The sequence below is a fragment of the Lepisma saccharinum genome, chromosome 25 (genome assembly GCF_977018435.1).
Source record: "Lepisma saccharinum chromosome 25, izLepSacc3.1, whole genome shotgun sequence".
Lineage (NCBI taxonomy): Eukaryota > Metazoa > Arthropoda > Insecta > Zygentoma > Lepismatidae > Lepisma > Lepisma saccharinum.
The window spans coordinates 37,121,165-37,139,806 of NC_139253.1; the positions used below are offsets into that span (position 1 = coordinate 37,121,165).

The window sequence follows — 18,642 nt, forward strand, 5'->3', positions numbered from 1 at the left end:
AAAACATCGCAGATAAAATCAAATAAAAATCACTAAAAATAACTGTGTTAGATACTTTTGCATGTAAAGTAATTTCTATTTTAAAAGTTATGCTTTCAAAACATAGCAAAGCAATTTTTGTAGAACCTGGCATGTTCCTCAGAAGTAGTTAAAACTTTCAGTGTCACATAAAACTACCATGATACTTTGCACATGGGAGGCAAATGAACTATCTGCTACATGCCAAACTTAGGAGAGGCATTTCATTTCTTCCTTTCCAAAATTGTTTGACATTTCCCCAAGTAACACACATGTACATGCAGGTTGAAGGTTTTTGAGTGACTTTCTACACAACCTAAAAAAATAGCTTTCTATGATAGTCACTCTCAAGATAAAAAGGAAACACTTACATGCTGGGAAAGAGTCTGTTCACTGTGAGTTGGTGAAAGCTGTAACAGCCACGGTGCATTCTCATCAACTAATGTTATAACTCTCGTCTCTGAGCCTTCTCTACTGCTCAGCTTCCCTGCATCTGATGAATGATGCGAACCCTGTAAAATATTACAACTCTAAGACAATGAACAATGGAACAAAGAAACTAGACAAAGAAATAACCTCATGAATTTTATTATTTAGATAAAAGCAAAAATCTGATAGCATTAAAACAGGACGACTATGGAGTGCATTAGAATAAATACTCTAACTCTTTAGCCTTCTTAAACCTGAAGGTATATGGCTGAAGCAACACAGGCCTTCCATCTGTCCCTATCCTGAGCAAGATCTATCCACTCTTGGCCTTCCTACTGGTCTCTTATCATCAGGTTTCAAAACAAGAATCCTGTAAACTTTTCTTTCCTCTCCCATTCATGCCACATGGCCTGCTCACCTAAGTCTTCTTGATTTAATTATTCTAATAATATCTGTACGTGAATACAAATTATGTATTGATTGATTTGCTTTATTTTACGTCGCTTCTTGTGCCACTTTTGGCTAATTTGCGAAGATAGGGATGAGTGATGATATGTGAATAGACATTCACAAACATCCATGCCCTGGCTGGGATTCAAACTCGGGACCCCTGACATTGTAGCCGGCACAAATTATGTAGTTCTAAATTATGTAACCTTCTCCACTCACCTGTCCACTCACCATCCCTTTTAGGTCCAAATATTTTTCTACGTATTTTATTTTCAAATACTCTTTCTTAATTTATGTTCCTCTTTCAATGTAAGGGACCAAATTTCACACCATATAATACTACATGCAAATTAGTGTTTTGTATATTTTAACTTTTAGTTTCTTAGATATTATACGAGAAGATAAAAGTTTATGAAGAGAAAAGTAACACACATTCCTGAATTAAGCCTGCTTTTTATTTCCTCTTTAATATCATTTTAATTTGTTAGTATTACTAATAAGTACTTGAATTTGGAAACTGGTTCAAACGAGTTGTTATCAATAATTAGATTTTGATTATTACCTAACACTTGGTTTCGGCCTGTAAGCATATATTTAGTTTTCTCTGTGCTAATTTCCAAACCTAATCTCGTCAGCTGCTTTTAAAAATACTTTAACATTATTCTTAATTGTATTTACATCATCTGCATATTGCTAACAACTGAATCACACCATTTAATTTTATTCCTTCATTAGTTTCTTTTAAGGTAAGGTAAAACATAAAGTTCCCCATGCATATAGCACCATGCACGTTTAGGGGATGTGGGGGTAGGGCCCTCGCATATTCTCGATCTCGGTCATTTTGGAGGTGATATGATCAGCACCATGATCTGGCCACCTTTAACCCCCAAGGTTATCCCCAAGTACCCATTGATTTGAGGCTGGGTGAACCTCAGACCCACTTTATGCAGGGACAAGGCTGGAAAAATTCGAACCTTAGCACACCCAGGTCCCAGAACCCAGGTCTCCCGTGTAGCAGTCAGATGGCCTACCGACTAGACCACAGCAGATATTTAAAACATAAGCTCAACATTACAAGTCAGTTCACACCAGGCTACTTTCCAAAACGTACATACCACTAACTATAACCGAGCTACGGAAACATACTTACTAGCCACTTAGAAAAAGATACTTACACTGTCCTGTGAAGAAGGCACTCTACTACTCTTCTCCTCAGAAGCATTGCCCATGCTAAGGAAGAAAAAAAGTCTATAAAAATAATTTCATTTTTTATGCATTTCAAATTTCACTTCTGCAGTTTTACAGCATTAATATATTGAACACAAACATCATAAAAATGTATAAATTGCATGTATCTTCACAGCAGAAGTACCTCTGCAGCTTAAGGATGAAATGCATTACAGCAACTTAGAGAACATTTAAAGGCCTAATGCTAAAGGGTTTTAAAAAGTTTCATTAGATTTGTGAACTTAAATAACTGGTTGCAAATTACTACATTTTAGACAAATATACACAAGAAAGGTCAATATTGTAAGATGTGATCACCACACATCAACAATGGTGGACAAGAAATTACAAATACGAGTCACGGAACGGCTAAAAGTTATACAAATTTACAAGATTTTGAGTATCATATATGAGTATCATTTACACATGAAAACTTTTGGGAAATCTGCTACTGTATCGTTAACTTCTGACGAATTACGTATTGTACAGGCAACTTTGATACCAGCACAATTTTATACATTATAAACAAAATAAGAGTGATCTCAAAGAGACCATTATTTACCCTTCTTCCTCATCATCTGATCCAAAAGGATCAGTCAACTGACGACGAGTCATCAAAATTGGACGTTGCGTAGTGGACACAGGAGACTTACTCTGTAATAAAAACAAAACTATTTTAATCAATGTTTCTCCCACAAGAACCATGGCTCAAGAATACTTATAAATTTCTACTCACACACATAATGAACCTAGTCTCTTGTTCCTGTAGACACTTCACACATGAGGGAGAGCCAAAAAGTTAGTTACAGTTGCATGAAATAAACAATGTATGGAACACATATGACTACTTGTATTTTTATTTGAAAGTACAATGTAATGCAGGCCTGATCAGGATTTGAACATGTTTGTCTGGCATACTGTACCATTACTCTACCATCTGAGCTATCAAGCCAGACCTGGTTTCAGGGCCTCCCCGATGGCATACAGTTCCATCGCTACCTTGTAATCAAGGTGGAGGCACATAGTGGTTTGGATCCCACATTAGACTGTACGTCCGGTTCCAATTAGCCTTACTGTGCATAAAGTGGACTTAAAACACCAACTTAATCAATCAATCAAAAACCAGACCTGGTTTCACCTAATTTCTACCTTCTGCTGTTTTACCTGTGTGGAAATTGGACAGTAACACTGTAATGGGTAGGGACACAGATTTATGGTAAATAAAAACTTAGGAGAGTGGTTAAAAAATGTTCGATAGGTAGAATATTACAGCAGTGAATTTCTTTTTTTACACTCTTTTGCATGGTGAGAGGAAACAATATACTAAAAAGCTATAAATTAAGTTTTGAAATCAGCATCTGCTTGTGCTTTGAGCAACATATTTATGGTGAATAAAAAATCTAGAGTTTGGTACAAAAATTGGGCATATCAGGATCAAAAGCAGTATATAAAATGACATTTTGGTGTTAAATTGGTGAATATAACCCTAAATTGATATAAAAACTACACTTATTACACAAAAACAATATTTCCCTTCTAGTAGCACATTTAAGTAGTTATCAGAGTATTACGTTTATTCCTGTTCTAAGGAGTCCATTTTCGCTTCTCAAATACTAACAGTGCTGCTCAAAATTAATGAATTTTCCATGATTTGCATAACTCACAGGATAATTCAATCTTCAGAAAGTGTACTGTCTGTAAATAAACTCTAAATTTTGTGTTTAACAGTTTATTTCTAATTTTGTAGTTCATTTCGCATCATTTCGTGACAAAACATGTTAGGAAATCACACCTCGCACCCTTCAAAAACATGTAAAATAAACATTACAGTGTGTATTTCACATTTTGTGTTTCCGTCAAAAATTAAATATGCATGGGATTTGTTGCTGTTACTGATGATACCACTGGTGCCTAATATCTCCCAACATGGAACTGTATATCTCACACGGATAAAAAACTGTGGGAATGATGTACCAAGTGAAATCAGGGCTGGACGAGGAGCTCAGTTGGTAGTGCAATGGCACAGTATGCCAGAGACCCAGCTTTGAGTTCTGATCAAAGATGCAATTTTAGCTTAAATTTCTACAACTTGCTGCACAGGCTTTGCTATGGCTTCTTTCAAAAATTCCCATCCATCTTTGAGAACCAGGGCATTTCCTTGTAGTCTTCCCAATTCGTCCATTTCAGGAAGGCATACGTTGTGTAAGATGAAATCATTCTTGATGTCAGTGCACTCACTGTCAAACACCACATGCAATTTTGAAATTGCCTGGCACTAAACTGTTTTTTCACCATACACTTTACACAATTGACAATGAATTTCATTCAGGTTACTCACTTCCAACCTAGATACTACTTGCAACAGACATGACATCATTCACAACTGATAACAGACAAATAGTTCCTCCCACACTGAAAACATTACTGACTGATGTATAACAAGCTGTGTTGCAAAAAAAATCATCAAAATCTTTCTTTTAGACAAAAAAAAAAGTTAAGGTGAGTGCAACTAACTTTCTAACTCCACTTTGTAATTTTCTGTAATGATCATATACTGGTTAATTACATCAGTTTTATTTCCAAACCCTTCATTACCAAACTTATCCACTCACTATAATTATACATGTAATTTTCTGGGTTTTCTGATATTGACAATTGTAAATTTTATCATTTGATTGAAAACTATTCATTAATTATACAGTGTGTTTCAAAAGTCATGCAACCCGAACTTTGATCCCGTACAACATGAAAACCGTTAAGAGATATTGTACTGTACTGGGTTTTCTGCATTATGAAGCCTCATTCATTGACATATTTTTCAACGCTAAAACATTATCAGTTTACTCCACATAGAGAATTCTATAACTTAATAACTAGTAGAAGTCAGCATTAATTTTTTTTCCAGAATTGCACTTTTGAGTGTGAAAAATATGTAAGAAATTATAGAAGGGTCATAGTTAGATGTCTGATAAATGATGTCATCTTAATCTGTCATTGCGACCAATGAGGGCCATGTGCAGCATATGATGGGTTTGTGACTGTTGATCATGTAGGTTAGGTGAAAATGTGCATTGTAGAGGTATTATCACTTTAGCTGACAACACTAGAAGGTCAAAATTTTGTCAACAGATGCACGCAACATGTGTCTGTATTAACTTACCTGCAGTCAACATGCACACCATTTGTAAGGCCGTACAGGATTTGAATAGGAATAAAAAAGAAGAAAATAATATTCTTACCTTTTCCTTTGCCAGTTTTTCTTTTGTAGGGGACAGAACTTTTCCAAGGATGCTTTTTGAACTTGCAAGAAGTTTCTCTTTCACATCCTTCACTGATGTTGGAGACCTTTCTTTGATATGTTCACTTTCTCGACTGACGTTACTATCACCACCACTATCCATGTAACTATGAACAAGGGGAAGTTTAAGTCTTAAAGCAGAATTCTGCCTCATTTTCGGAGACAGGGAACTTTTCTCTAGACTTTTTGATTCTGGATTGGCACAACCATCACCACCACTTTCACTACCAGCTGACACGGATTTACTTGAACTGTGTTCACTAAGCTTTCGACTCAATGCCTTTGTACTTTTTGCAACACCTTCCTTCTTCCTAAGATTCATGATTTCCTGTCCAAACAGTTGCACTGTGACATCTGTGTCGTTGTCCGTGTTAAATCTTCCTATCATGTACGAAGATTCATCGGTGGTTTTACCAATTTGTTGAACTTCAAGTTCATGGCCTGAAAAATAAACATTTATGTATAAAAGCCTCTGGCTATGGCAATAATGCTAGACATAGATAATTTTTTAAAATATTTTCAGATCACACATATGATCACAAGAAACAATGTTATTTAATCAATTTGAATTATTTTACATTAGAGATGGAACATTAATCAGTACACTGTAGGTATTGGCTGATAAAGAGAGATTGATGTGTTGGTAAAATTACTGATATTTTTACCAATCTAATATATTGATATATAGCCTATAATATAGTGAATTTTTGTACCATTTTGTTATTATTGTTATGCATACTAATATATAATTTGTATGTCCTGGTTTTGACAAGTAAATGACTAAATATGCAGTTTCTGTTTGTTTCCCAAAACAAGGGTAAGATTTATAACTAACACAAAACAAATAAACAAACACAAACAAAACACTCTCTCTAAAATATTCTGACATTACAAGTTCATACTCTTTTCCTACATTTAATTCTCCAATGACTGACAAAATACATGACATACAGTAGGTCCTCTGTATCGTGGATTTATTTTTTATGGTATGTCACCAAACCCAGTAGCAGCTTCTGCCTATTCGCACACGTACATGCACACCGAAATAAATCTGCAATGCAATTTATTTTTTTAATTGCAGTTATTCATTGAACACCATCTCCTTCAAAACATAGAATGTTCCCACACTGCTTCACCTGCTTCATCAGACCTCAGTTGGCTACACTGTGCTTACGAACACAACTCTATTTGTGTTCAGCTGGCTGCTGTCTGCGTAGAGAAAATCGCAAAACTGGTTCCCTCTTCTGGCTTGTGTCATAGGGAATTCACTCGCACCGAGCGACGCATGTGCATATCTACACTCATGTTGAAATCTCATTCCCTGCAAGACCGTGTTACATTACACCATGGCAAATTGAGGGATTTTAAAGGGATGCCATCTCCCCACCTTGTTTCGTGATAGGGGCAGGAAAGAGAGGGATAGGGGAGTGGAGACAACTGGAAGCGAAACCTGTCTTGCATTGTAGATAGAGTGAAGCAAGGGAGGGAAGTTACCTACAAAGCATGCAATGACTGCAATAATAACACAGATACGGCAGAAGGGAAAGACAAATTGTAAAGTACAAAGCACGCCAGCATGGAGTGAGTACTAACATATATAATACATATATATATCCTTTATTTTGATTTATTTGGTTGGTTCGGTAATTAGAAATAAACTGCTAGATAGATTACAACTGATTACACTGCACAACTAATTTGAAAACATTTTCTGTCCTTTAGATGAAATCATGTGATTTGGACTAAACAAAGGTTCCAGAATTGAAGTGTGAATACCGTATACTTCTATCATGCATCACTTTTATTGGACAGCCATCTGATGCATTGCTACAAGAATGTGTGAAAGGCAAATTACAATACACTGCACAGTAAGAAAACACAGTGTAAATACCTATGAACATGACATTGTGGAGCATTTACGCTTGTACATATCTGTAGGGGTCTCCCTGATGATACACCAACAATAATCAGCAAGCATACTGCCGTTCCAACATCGTCTGAAGTGCTTTTCAAACTCAGCAATGTCCTGGTGGAACCTTTCCCCATGTTCATCACTAACTGCTCCCATGTTTTGTGGGGAAAACCCCACATGAGAGTCCAGAAAGTGTAATTTGAGGTACATGTGGCACCCCATGTCACAAACAATGGCTTCATATTTGTATGCTTGGACATTACCCAGGAAACTAGAAAACACCAACTTGAATGCCTGCCATGCTGCCTTTGCTGGGTCAGAAAGTGTAGAATCAAACGGCTCTAATGTGCAACTCAACACACCTTCCTTAACCGTTGCCTCAATTAGGTGTAGAAATTTCGTCCAGAGGTACCTGAAAGCTTGCCCTTCTCAACCTAGTGCTTTGATGAAGATTTTCATCAAACCAAACTTGATGTGTAATGGGGCAGAAAGACATTCTGATTGATTGATTGAATTAAAATTTTTGGTTGTATTGGCACGTGTGGCCATTTTGTACCTTCAATATATGCAGGGAAATATCTTCTTATCTAAGATTCTTACTTAAAATGTTAAAACAAGGGTTGTAAAAAGCCCAAGGTTGCAGAGGAAGCTGCACAAGACAAAAACAATACATTAAAAGTCGAATTAACTAAAAGCTTCTTCCCAAACCAGCTCTTCTCAAAAAGCTAAAATCATTTGATAAAACACTGTCATCATCTCCCAACAGGGATGACAAACAGCTGGCAAGATTAGAAGTTTGCCGGAGGAAAGCAAAATTGGCACATTCAATAAGAATATGTAGAATACCTAAAAATGAGATTACGAATACAACACATGAAGGGTCCAACCCTTGGACGGCTGTGTCCAATACGCAGTCGAATTTTGACTAGAGAGAAAGGGAGGAACGCCATGCACCTACGGTGGGCTTAATCGCGTGAAGTTTCTTCCTCGTTTACGCATCCCACATTTTGGGCTTCTCAATTGGATCTCATGATATGTTCTTGATGCCTGTCGTGGCGGCCAGTGTTTAAGGACATAATGATTGTCTCTGTCCCGACTGTCCTACTCACAGAGGATGCAACGGCATTTCATGCAACTTTGTTGCATACATCTTATCCTGTCATACCAATGTATAATTTAGAGCATTCATTCTTTGTAACACAGGAGAAACACACTTTCGGCTATTGTACCATACGTTTCTTATGTAACTTTCAAATTTTGTTTTTTGGCTACATGACACGTGATACACGGAAACAAATTGCAGATTCGTTTTTGTCATGAACAAATATATTAGAATCACACATTTTCATCTAAAGGACAAATTTAGAGTTGTGCAGTGTTACCTGCATGTGGTAGTCTGAGCGACTTATTTGTTTGGTGTATGCAAATGTTATTATTCTCCTTGTTCACTAGTATCAGCAGAGCGAGGTGGAAACTTTTTACTAAATATTTTGCAAATCAACAATAATGTTGATGATGTAGATCAGTATTTCTTTATTTTGAGTGATTTCGTCAGGTTATCGAATGCTGAATTATTATAACACCCAGTGGAGTCACATTGTGGTTCGGATGCCATTTTAAACTCCAGGTTCAGTTCCGATTAGCCTTTCTGTGCATAAAGTGGACGTCAAAACAAAAAATCGTTATAGCCCAATATCATCTTTCTCCTCATGATCGATGGAAAAATCACCAAAGTAGTTCAATTTGTAAAAAAAAAAAACAACAACATATGTTTAAAAATTTTCAACCCTGCCAGTCTCATTATCAGTAAAAGGCGATCATAACTTGCGTTGCCAATACATTTAGCATCATTATGTACACATAAACGGGTGTGAGTAATTCAGAGAGTTGATAACACTCCTAAAAGCGATACTGAAGTGCATACCTATGGAGCCAGACCACCAGCCACCACTGCACCAACCCATTTCATCTTATTGGGTAGTATGATCATTACTCCCAGAACAACAAAGAAGGAAAAAGCTGGTGAATATGCACAATAGAATGATATTTTATAAAGAAATAAATATAAAAATGGTTATCACTTATCATAGGTATAAAAATTATTCCAGATTTTCACATCACTAGGCTTCTGGGAACTTCTAAACAAAAACTAAATGTGGAATGCACAGGCAACATACCAGTAAAATGTGCTCGAAGCTGGTACAAGTATGTCATAACAGCAAGCTTGTCTGGAACAGCTAGAACATCCATATCTGCTGGTTCTATGACTCTTGATATTCCTAGGGCTTCCCCAGCATCAAATGCCTTTTTACAGTTCCCTTTAACATCATGCGGTCTCAATGACTCAAATTCACTGTAAATTAAGAATAATTAAAATTAGTACACTTGAAAACTATCACATGAACAACACATCACAATCAAAAATCACTCGCTTGCATAATTTACTTATTTGAAGTTTAAGTATTTATATCTGCCCATATTTCAATACATGCAAGTTTCTCTAGCTATGTGTAGTAAATGAAACATTTGTAGTAAATGAAACATTCTCATGTACAGTCATGGACACTTCTGGGTTGTAACATCCCACTGACTTTCAATGGGATCATTACAACCCAGAAATGTCTGTGGCTGTACATCTATGCAAAGTTCTGATTCATCAAATCAGCAACACATAAAATTCCAAGGCTTACATTACTTTTCATATTTCCGTTACAAATTTTAACTGGAATCTGCAACACCCATATTTTCTCTAACGTAACTTATTAATTCACCATTTATTTATATAAAGGTAAAGGTAAAGTGTTCCCCTGTGCATAGCACCACGCCATGAAGGCGTATAGGGGGTGTGGGTGTAACGCCCCACACTTTCTTGATCCGGTCGTGAGTGGGGGTGATGTGATCAGCATCACGCCCCTGACCGCCTTTACCCCCCAGGGTTTCCCCCAGGTACCCATGTTATTCGACGCTGGGTAGGCGCCGGGGCCGCTTCCACCGTTAGAAAAGTTCCCGGATTTGAACCGGCCGGGGATCGAACCCGGGACCTTGAGCATGGTAGTCAGACGTGTTACCGACTGAGCCACCGCGGCCACTATTTATTTATATTCAAGATAGAATTGATGTATTATTTGCAATACTTTTCCCCTGCTAATTGCAGAATACAAAAAGTATATTTGACAATATCATGTAGCTGCTGCCTCAGTGGTCGTGCATGTTCAAGGAAGATATTTTTGCAGCAGGGAAGCAGATATATTTTCTCCCATAATATTGATGGGCAGTTGGAAATTATCATGTTTTGGCAACACCTTTCAGATAAAATAAATTACTGTGACTTAAATTAAAGCATGTGTGCGAAATATACCGGGTGATCCATTTGAGATGTCAGAAAAGTAAACCGTTGTGTACAATAGGTTAATGTACGTATCTCTGAGCAGTTTGTTGTAATATATGCAGAAAGGATGTAAGTTTTGAGTGAGTGCAGATTTACAGACTTGAGCCACGTGGTGCTAGCATTCGTGGTAGATAAAGATAGTGGTCACACCACAACAGCGCACAATGTCTCGTACGGGATGTGAAATTTTTGAGTGTTATATGAACACTAGTACAGCCACATGGCTGAAGTCTGTAAACCTGCACTCACTCAAAACTTACATCCTTTCTGCATATATTACAACAAACTGCTCAGATATACGTACATTAACCTATTGTACACAATGGTTTACTTTTCTGACATCTCAAACAGATCACCCAGTATAATTTCAGATTGACATTCATTTTCCAGGGGGGCTGTGGCACCCCTTGTCCCCTCCCCCTCCAGACATCCATGCGCATGTTAAGTTTCAAGGCATATGTTTCCCTTATTCAATTTCATCCAATCATAATTTATCTTCATTGTTATAACAAGCTAAAAGTGGCAAGAGAGACACACGAAGAATTCATCCCAATATTCAATTTTGCTGCCACTGATTTGTGGTAAAAAATCTTGGTGATGTAGAAAAAAGAAAGCTGTGTGCAGTGTGTAAATTCTCGTAAAAAATAATTTCTACAACATTCAAACAACAGCAGATCAAAAAACAGAGTATATAATTATAAAATTACAACAGAAACGTACATCAAGTCTGGCCGAAAGTGATGAATCACTGCACAAAATGCCATCCCGTTTCTCCAAGATGTTGTCATGTTCGTAACTCTTACTCCTTGGTATTCTTTCGTCACCTCTTTACACCATTCCAGTAGGTCCTGACCTGGAGTTGTCTCCTTCAATCTTGACCGGCTGTCATTCTAATGTTAGGAAAATAAAATATTCATATGAGTACACAATATAAAGAAACACACACATAATAAAAATATGATAATGAGATAAACAGAGCGTATTTTCCAAGAAATAATTACTTTCCCTTTCAATATTCAAGTTCCAAAACCAGTTAATTTTTATGAAAACTAATTTATTAATATTTACAACATACAAACATGTAAAACTAAATTTTAAATAACCACACTTACATCTAAATTAGACTTTTTAAATTGAACCAGCTGTATGTAATTTTTTTTCGGGGTTTATTCAAAAAATTTGGACAAGAATGCATGATGTCAAATACTGCTCGAGATAGAACTTTCTCTGCAGGCAAGCACATTGAGTGGTCAACTAACAATTTTGTCTGAAAATTCCAACTTTGAGTTTTCAGTCCTCCATAGGCATGTGTATTCCTTGCAGAGTGCCCTTTCATCAGCTTTATCTAATCATTCATTTTTATCATCACTATTAGACTATTGCCTACATGGCCTAAGCCTATTAACTATGGACAAAAATGCTATGTAAAATAATTTTTAAAAAAAATTGTAACAAAACTTCACAAAAGTAGTGGGGGGGAAAACCTTTCAGAGATCTCTGGCCACAAATTGTTAATGCATGATCTTTTTCTTTCTTTCTTTGAAGCAATTGATGACAAATGTTAAGACACTATGAAATTCACAAGCAAAATTTGTTGCAAATGACAATCCATTTACAAACCTCACACACAAGAAAAAAAATTCATAATTGCTGTTTCTGCAGGCTGTAAAGAAACAAAAATACACCTTACCTGATTCACTAAATTCAAAGGTTCCAAAGTCAGCCTTATACTTCTTTGATCTGAAGTCACACTAGAAACAAAAGATAATGTTGTTACCTCTGAAGAAATCTTTAAACATATCAAACATATAATTCTTAATACAAATTGTGTATCTAAAGGGTTCATATTCTTATAATCTTGTACAATATCATATTACCTGAAGTGAAAAAAGATTGTTTCATGTATCAAAAAATCATGAACATAAATCACAAGTATTCACAGTTCTTTAAATTACTCATTCAATTTTACACTTAATTCTCTCCATTTTAATCCTGACATTGCAATGTTTACAATTTTTAGCACTCCTTCCCCACTTCTGATAATTTTAGAAGAATTACCATCCCACTGTGCACTTATATAACTTTATCATCAGGGTTGGGTAACTTACTAATAAAAAACAAACAAATGCATTACAGTTAATGTTACTTTCCTTTCAAAAGTAACATATTATCATTACTTTGTCATCAGTGGTGAGGCATGACATTTGTATGTAGTCATCGCAAGATTTGCCGAATGTCAGGATCGATCTTTCAACTGGGAAGGAGGGGGTGGGGCAATAATTCTGCGGGATAAACGGCAAGGTCATTGCCTTTTCAAATTTAATGCCACATTCAATGCCATAGACCTTAAAACGACAAAAAATAATAATAAATAAAAAAAAAAAATTACTGTTCCATATAATGAGAATTATGAAATCTGATCAATTTGCATTTCTCCTGTAATTAAATATAACAAATTGACATATGAATTATGAAGTAAAATAGGCCTAATTACATCTTACCTTACTTGTACAGAAACTTTAGCCTCCCAGTTCTTGTGGCAAATTTCTGAAATCTACAACTCGTACATTTCTTTATTTCCTCTTATAACTCCAGTAGAGGTCTTTCTCGGTGGATGACAGGGCCGAACTGCACATCCGCTATTTCTGAGTTGATCTTTAAAAGTATGAATTCTCTAGAGATCAGAAAAACTGGTGTTGTTGTAGCTGGTATAGTGCGCAAAAAAATTTAGCTAAACAGAAAACTTCCTTAAAGGATTGTCTAAATTTTCTTTTATCATAAATGCTATCAATTTATATGGCGATTTATCCTGGACTGTTGCAGTTCTATAAAACACAATCAGTTCATTTCTAACGGCTTGTAAATTTGCAAATCAGCAAGCAGATTATAAGGAAAATTGTTTCTTTCCAAATACGATTTGAATTTTGTGGAATTTAAAAGTTCATATACAGCAAGTTCGGCAACGATGTAAAATGCCCAGCTGCATGGCAGTTTGTCAATAATGGGAGGAAGAAAGAAAGAAAAAAAAAAACGTTTGTACCAGTCGAAGATAGTGGAGACATGAAGATTCACTAAACTCTGTGCATCGGATTTCATCCGGGTCGTCGGAATGGTCACAGTTAACAGCATTGCACTCAGGAGGAAACACAGTGGGCCTGGGATCTCATTCCGATGCACTAATTGTGAATTCCTTGCCTATTCCTAGCTGTTTCATGCTACCATTTGACTAATTTCGCACAAATATGGGAATAATCTGACTCCTTTATTTTTAGTTCTTCTCTAAAATATTTAAAATGTAATCTTTTCATTATTTTTCTTTGTCATCACCACATCTGCTGATGACCGGATGCCTCGCCTCATCTCTGTCATGCAGTAAGGACATTTAATTGGCTAAACAAGTAATTATCACATTGGTTCTCTGCAGTGAATGTTTTCCCAGTGTGACTTTACATGTACAAGTCTCAAACACAACAACAAAGTATGTTTCATCCCAGCAAATAAAACCACCAGTTCTGCATTCATCAATGAAATGCAAGTAATAGTGAATCATAACCATTATTCATGATAACTAGGGCACGGAAGTTGAAGACCTATAAATTGCCTAAAAAAGACCTATAGAAAGACCTAAAATATAAAAAAAGGGCCTAAAACCGGAAAAAAGGACGTATAAATGTGATCCAAATTAATTAATAACTTCAGTTTTAATTACATATTTAATGAATAAAAAAAATCCAAAATTCTGGTGGTATGGAACACACAGTGCGAAAAAACTGAAAGCTTCAAAACAAGAGAAAGTTGCCACTTACGGCACGACCTTCCAGACAAGTTACGGTTAAAGGACCTTGTACCGTACCTGCTTCAGTCATCCAAAAATGTTTTCCTCTCGTTTTCGCTTTTTTTTTTACTACAGAAAGGATGTTTAAGAGGTGATGAACTGATGATGATTCGAATTGAGAATGGGCAGTAAAAACGTAGTCGAAAGAAGGTGAAGTTGCAAAAAAAAGCAGTTAAAACCTTAAAAAAAGGCTAAAAAAGGACCAATAAGCCAAAAAACGCCGAAAAAGGCAAAAAAAAAAAGGACAAATAAAACCCACCTTTTTCTGGCCTACAATGACCCAAAATGAACATATATTAATTATACTGGACCTCGTCTTCAGACACTAGGAAAAAAAAAGGATTTTTCCTCAACTTCCGAGCCCTAATGATAACACATTACTAATGCAAATATGAAAACTTACCATGTTCAAGCAAATTTGAAAACAGAGCATATAACAGTTACAAAATCTGCAAGAATATTGGCTTCAAGTATGTGAAATTTACGTATCTTCTGAAGGTCTTGAACCTACAGCCTGCAAACTGATTTGTAACCCTAGCATATAAAGAAGTTATTTTCGGCTTGCATTATTACAATTATACTATTTTTATTTAATACAAATTACATAAGAATTGCCATGTCCAAGTGCTTCCTTTGCCCTTCTTCTTTAAAAAATATTTCCTTACCTTTCCCAAGTCTTTAACACTTCAATCAAATATATGATGGTAAATAACTTTATTTTAAATATAAATATTCACACATATTTTCAGAAATCTACTGTGCAAGACTGATGAAGTAGAAATGATGTCAAAATGTGCTAGAATACTTTTTCGGAAACAGTTGAGTTTTTGTTTTATGTCCACTCTATGTACAGATAGTCTAATCAAGATTGGACCTACAGAATCGAGTGGGATCCAAACCACTGTATGCCTCCTCTGGGTATCGAACCCAGGATCCCTTGATTGCAAGATGACAGCATTACCACTAAGCCATAGGGAGGCACTTTTGCTGAAACAAATGACACCTACATTTTGGAGGGGGAAAAAGGTCTGTAACAGCAAAGGTATTTTAATGAAAATCTCATTTACTCACAATCCATACACTGTCTTACATGTTCCATACAAATATCAGTGATGATCTTTGGAAGTACAGCAAAGATGGCATGCGGAGCCAGAGATTCTGTTGGGCACACTACAAAGCTTCCGGATATTTTAGTACAATTTATGCACAATACTACTATATCAACAATATTGTTCCCTCCAACTAGTATTCATGCATTCACATGTAATGCAATGAATTCAGCATAATACTTCTGAATATCCTAAGAATTTATCCAAAATTGTGGATTTTCGACAGTACAGATAGAGTGGTATTTACCTTGATACTGGACTTTTGATTTGTACAATTCCATCTGTTACATCTGTAGCGCTCACATCCTTTGGACTAGTTAACAAAGCACCATTAACATCTGGTGCTTTGGATGCAATAGGTGTACTTGTCACAGGTAACTCAAAATCTTCACTCCTTGGACATGAATTATCCAGAAATGACCTCATTTCTGATGCCACAGGAGTTGTTTCATCTCTGTGAGAGGAAGGTAAACTATCCACTGAAAATAAACATCGGCATAAAATACATCAGTATCATCTCAGTTCTAATTAAGATACAATAGCAAATGTGGTACAATTTTGTAACAGAACTTGCAAAACAATACATATTTTACAAACCTAAAAATATTAAAAGACAGAATAAGAAAAGCAGCACGTACACAAGAAATCACTTGTCCTGCTATTCCAAACATGTTTACTGCACTTTACGTTGACATTCTTTCTTAAGAATATTTTATATTTAAATTAGGGATGGGCCGGTATGAAATTTTGGCCGATACAAATCAAGTTCCGATATAAAATTTACCGATACTGATATATAATTCAAAATAATCCTTAAAGAACCTAAATGGATCATTGACCTCCTTAATAAATGCATGTTTCGAGGTGACCACAGTGCAAAAGAAGTTGCATATTTAGACATTTACTTCTTTAAAAAGTAGGGCATGGAGATTATCCATAAAAATAACAAAATGGCAGAATTTTGGACTAAATTATACGATATTTATAGACATATCAGATCAGTAAAATAATCGGTAATTTTACCAATAAACCAATATGTTTATATCTGCCGATACTGATAAGAGTACCAATTAATACCAATAAACCGATATGTTTATATCTGCTGATAGTGATAGAGTACCGATTAATCTGTCCCATCCCTAATTTAAATTGACTACTATTTGCAACCTATTACAGTACTTCTATTCCCTTACCTGAATAGGAAATGGACTAAAATTTTCAAAGTACAGGGTGTCTATAAAAAAACTCTGGGGTTTTAAACAATGATAGCACGCAAACGGTATTAGGTAACTCAGGTTAGTTAATTACTTTGAAATCAGTAGCTCATCAAGTTTCATTCACGCCGTTTGGAGTTTATTCCAACAAAGGTTGGCAATGCTGTGCAGCATTGACCTTGAAGTGGCCGAGCCGAACACAGTCAGTGAAGTTCAGTGCAATGGTGACGCCACAACAGAAGGCGCAGTGTGTGATATGGCTTGTAGAAACTGGATCTGTTATTACTGTACAGCGGAACTTTCGACGCGAGTATGGTGGTGTTTAGCCTTCAGACAAAACCATTCGTCGATGGCTTAAGGCGTTTAAAGAAACTGGAAGTGTGGATTGGAAGGAAAGGGCCTATTCCATGTCCTCCAAGAAGTCCGGACCAAATTCCCTTAGACTTTTTCCTATGGGGACATATGAAGAAAATGGTTTATGTGGAGAAAATTCAAGATGTCAACCATCTAAGGCAAAGAATTATCGCATCTGTGGCAACCATCACACCAGACACGCTGGCCAGGACGTGGCAAGAAGTTGATTATCGTTTGGATGTGTGCCGTGCTACAAACACATTGGAATTTACTAAATTGTAAACAAAACTTGATAACATTACCTTCAAAAATATGTATTTACTTTTTCCTGAGTTTCAGTTTTTAATAAAATATTTAGCTTCAAAACACCAGAGTTCTCTTATAGATACCCTGTATTAATAATAATAACATGTTTCTTGAGCAATAACATACAGGTAATTAATTTAAGAAATAATTAAAACACATTTTTAATAACTGATTTATTACATGCCTCCTCAATTAGAATGTGAAAAAAGTCATTATGTGCTGATAGTGAACAAATATTCCTTTGCTGACTCATTGTTTCTGTTTCAGCAAAGGTATATTTGTGCATATGACTGGCACTAAAAACATTTCAAATTTAGAGAATCTATTGGATTTATTTAAATATCGGTTTCCATGAAAACAAGCAATAGAGAAACAAAATGAAGAATGGTTCCAAGATATCCATGCATACCAAAATAACACAAACAATTGAAATTGTGATTTATTCAACAATTACAAGACAGGCTCCACACAGGAGTGGGGAGTGGTTAGTGTAATGTCCTATGAAGCCAGAGATCCCAGGTTTGAACCTTGGTCATGGCACATATGTATCATCGTATTTGTCTCATTATCCACTTCATTATTCATCCTCACTGTCATGATCAATCCAAGTGGTAGAATAGTGGTGTAAAATAATGAGAATAGAAAGACAGATTATCGCAGTGCAAAAATGAGGATGAGTGATGATATGATGAAACTGGTGAAGGGACACTCACAAAGAACAACCATAAACAGGCTGGGATTTGAATCTGGGACCCTAGCGTCATAGCATGCTGTGCTAACAACTCTTACCATGGAGGTCAGCTGCTAATTGTTAAGAACAGAAAACAATGCTCACCACTGATTGGAGTGCTGGCAAACTCGGACCCACTCAAGCTGTTTGTCAACAAGTCTATTTGGCTCGCTAAGTCAGACACCTCATGCAGTTTCTGGTGCAAAGAGTCATCTGTAAATAAGGCAAAGAGTTGCAACATGCAAAATTTCAGTAATGCTATAAAGGAATAACAAATTCAGAATTAATCAATAAACATTGTAGAAATTTAAACTTGGCTACATGTACAGGGTAGGGCACAAAAACCCAGCCTCCCTCGTCTTGTCCGACATT

At 36.1% G+C, this 18,642-nt stretch overlaps 1 protein-coding gene across 7 annotated transcripts in view; it reads right to left on the reverse strand.

The window, feature by feature from the left end:
* The window catches only part of LOC145978514 (EH domain-binding protein 1-like), an 83,969-nt gene that overhangs the window by 27,937 nt on the left and 37,390 nt on the right, over window positions 1-18,642 (reverse strand). For all 7 annotated transcript variants that reach the window (XM_083111148.1, XM_083111151.1, XM_083111152.1 and 4 more), the window contains exons 6-14: window positions 18,376-18,483; window positions 15,914-16,145; window positions 12,413-12,473; window positions 11,443-11,612; window positions 9,512-9,687; window positions 5,364-5,863; window positions 2,687-2,778; window positions 2,073-2,127; window positions 390-530 (exon numbers count right to left, since the gene is read on the reverse strand). In XM_083111148.1, the coding sequence (XP_082967274.1) occupies window positions 390-530; window positions 2,073-2,127; window positions 2,687-2,778; window positions 5,364-5,863; window positions 9,512-9,687; window positions 11,443-11,612; window positions 12,413-12,473; window positions 15,914-16,145; window positions 18,376-18,483 (1,535 nt within the window). The remainder of the gene's footprint in view (window positions 1-389; window positions 531-2,072; window positions 2,128-2,686; window positions 2,779-5,363; window positions 5,864-9,511; window positions 9,688-11,442; window positions 11,613-12,412; window positions 12,474-15,913; window positions 16,146-18,375; window positions 18,484-18,642) is intronic.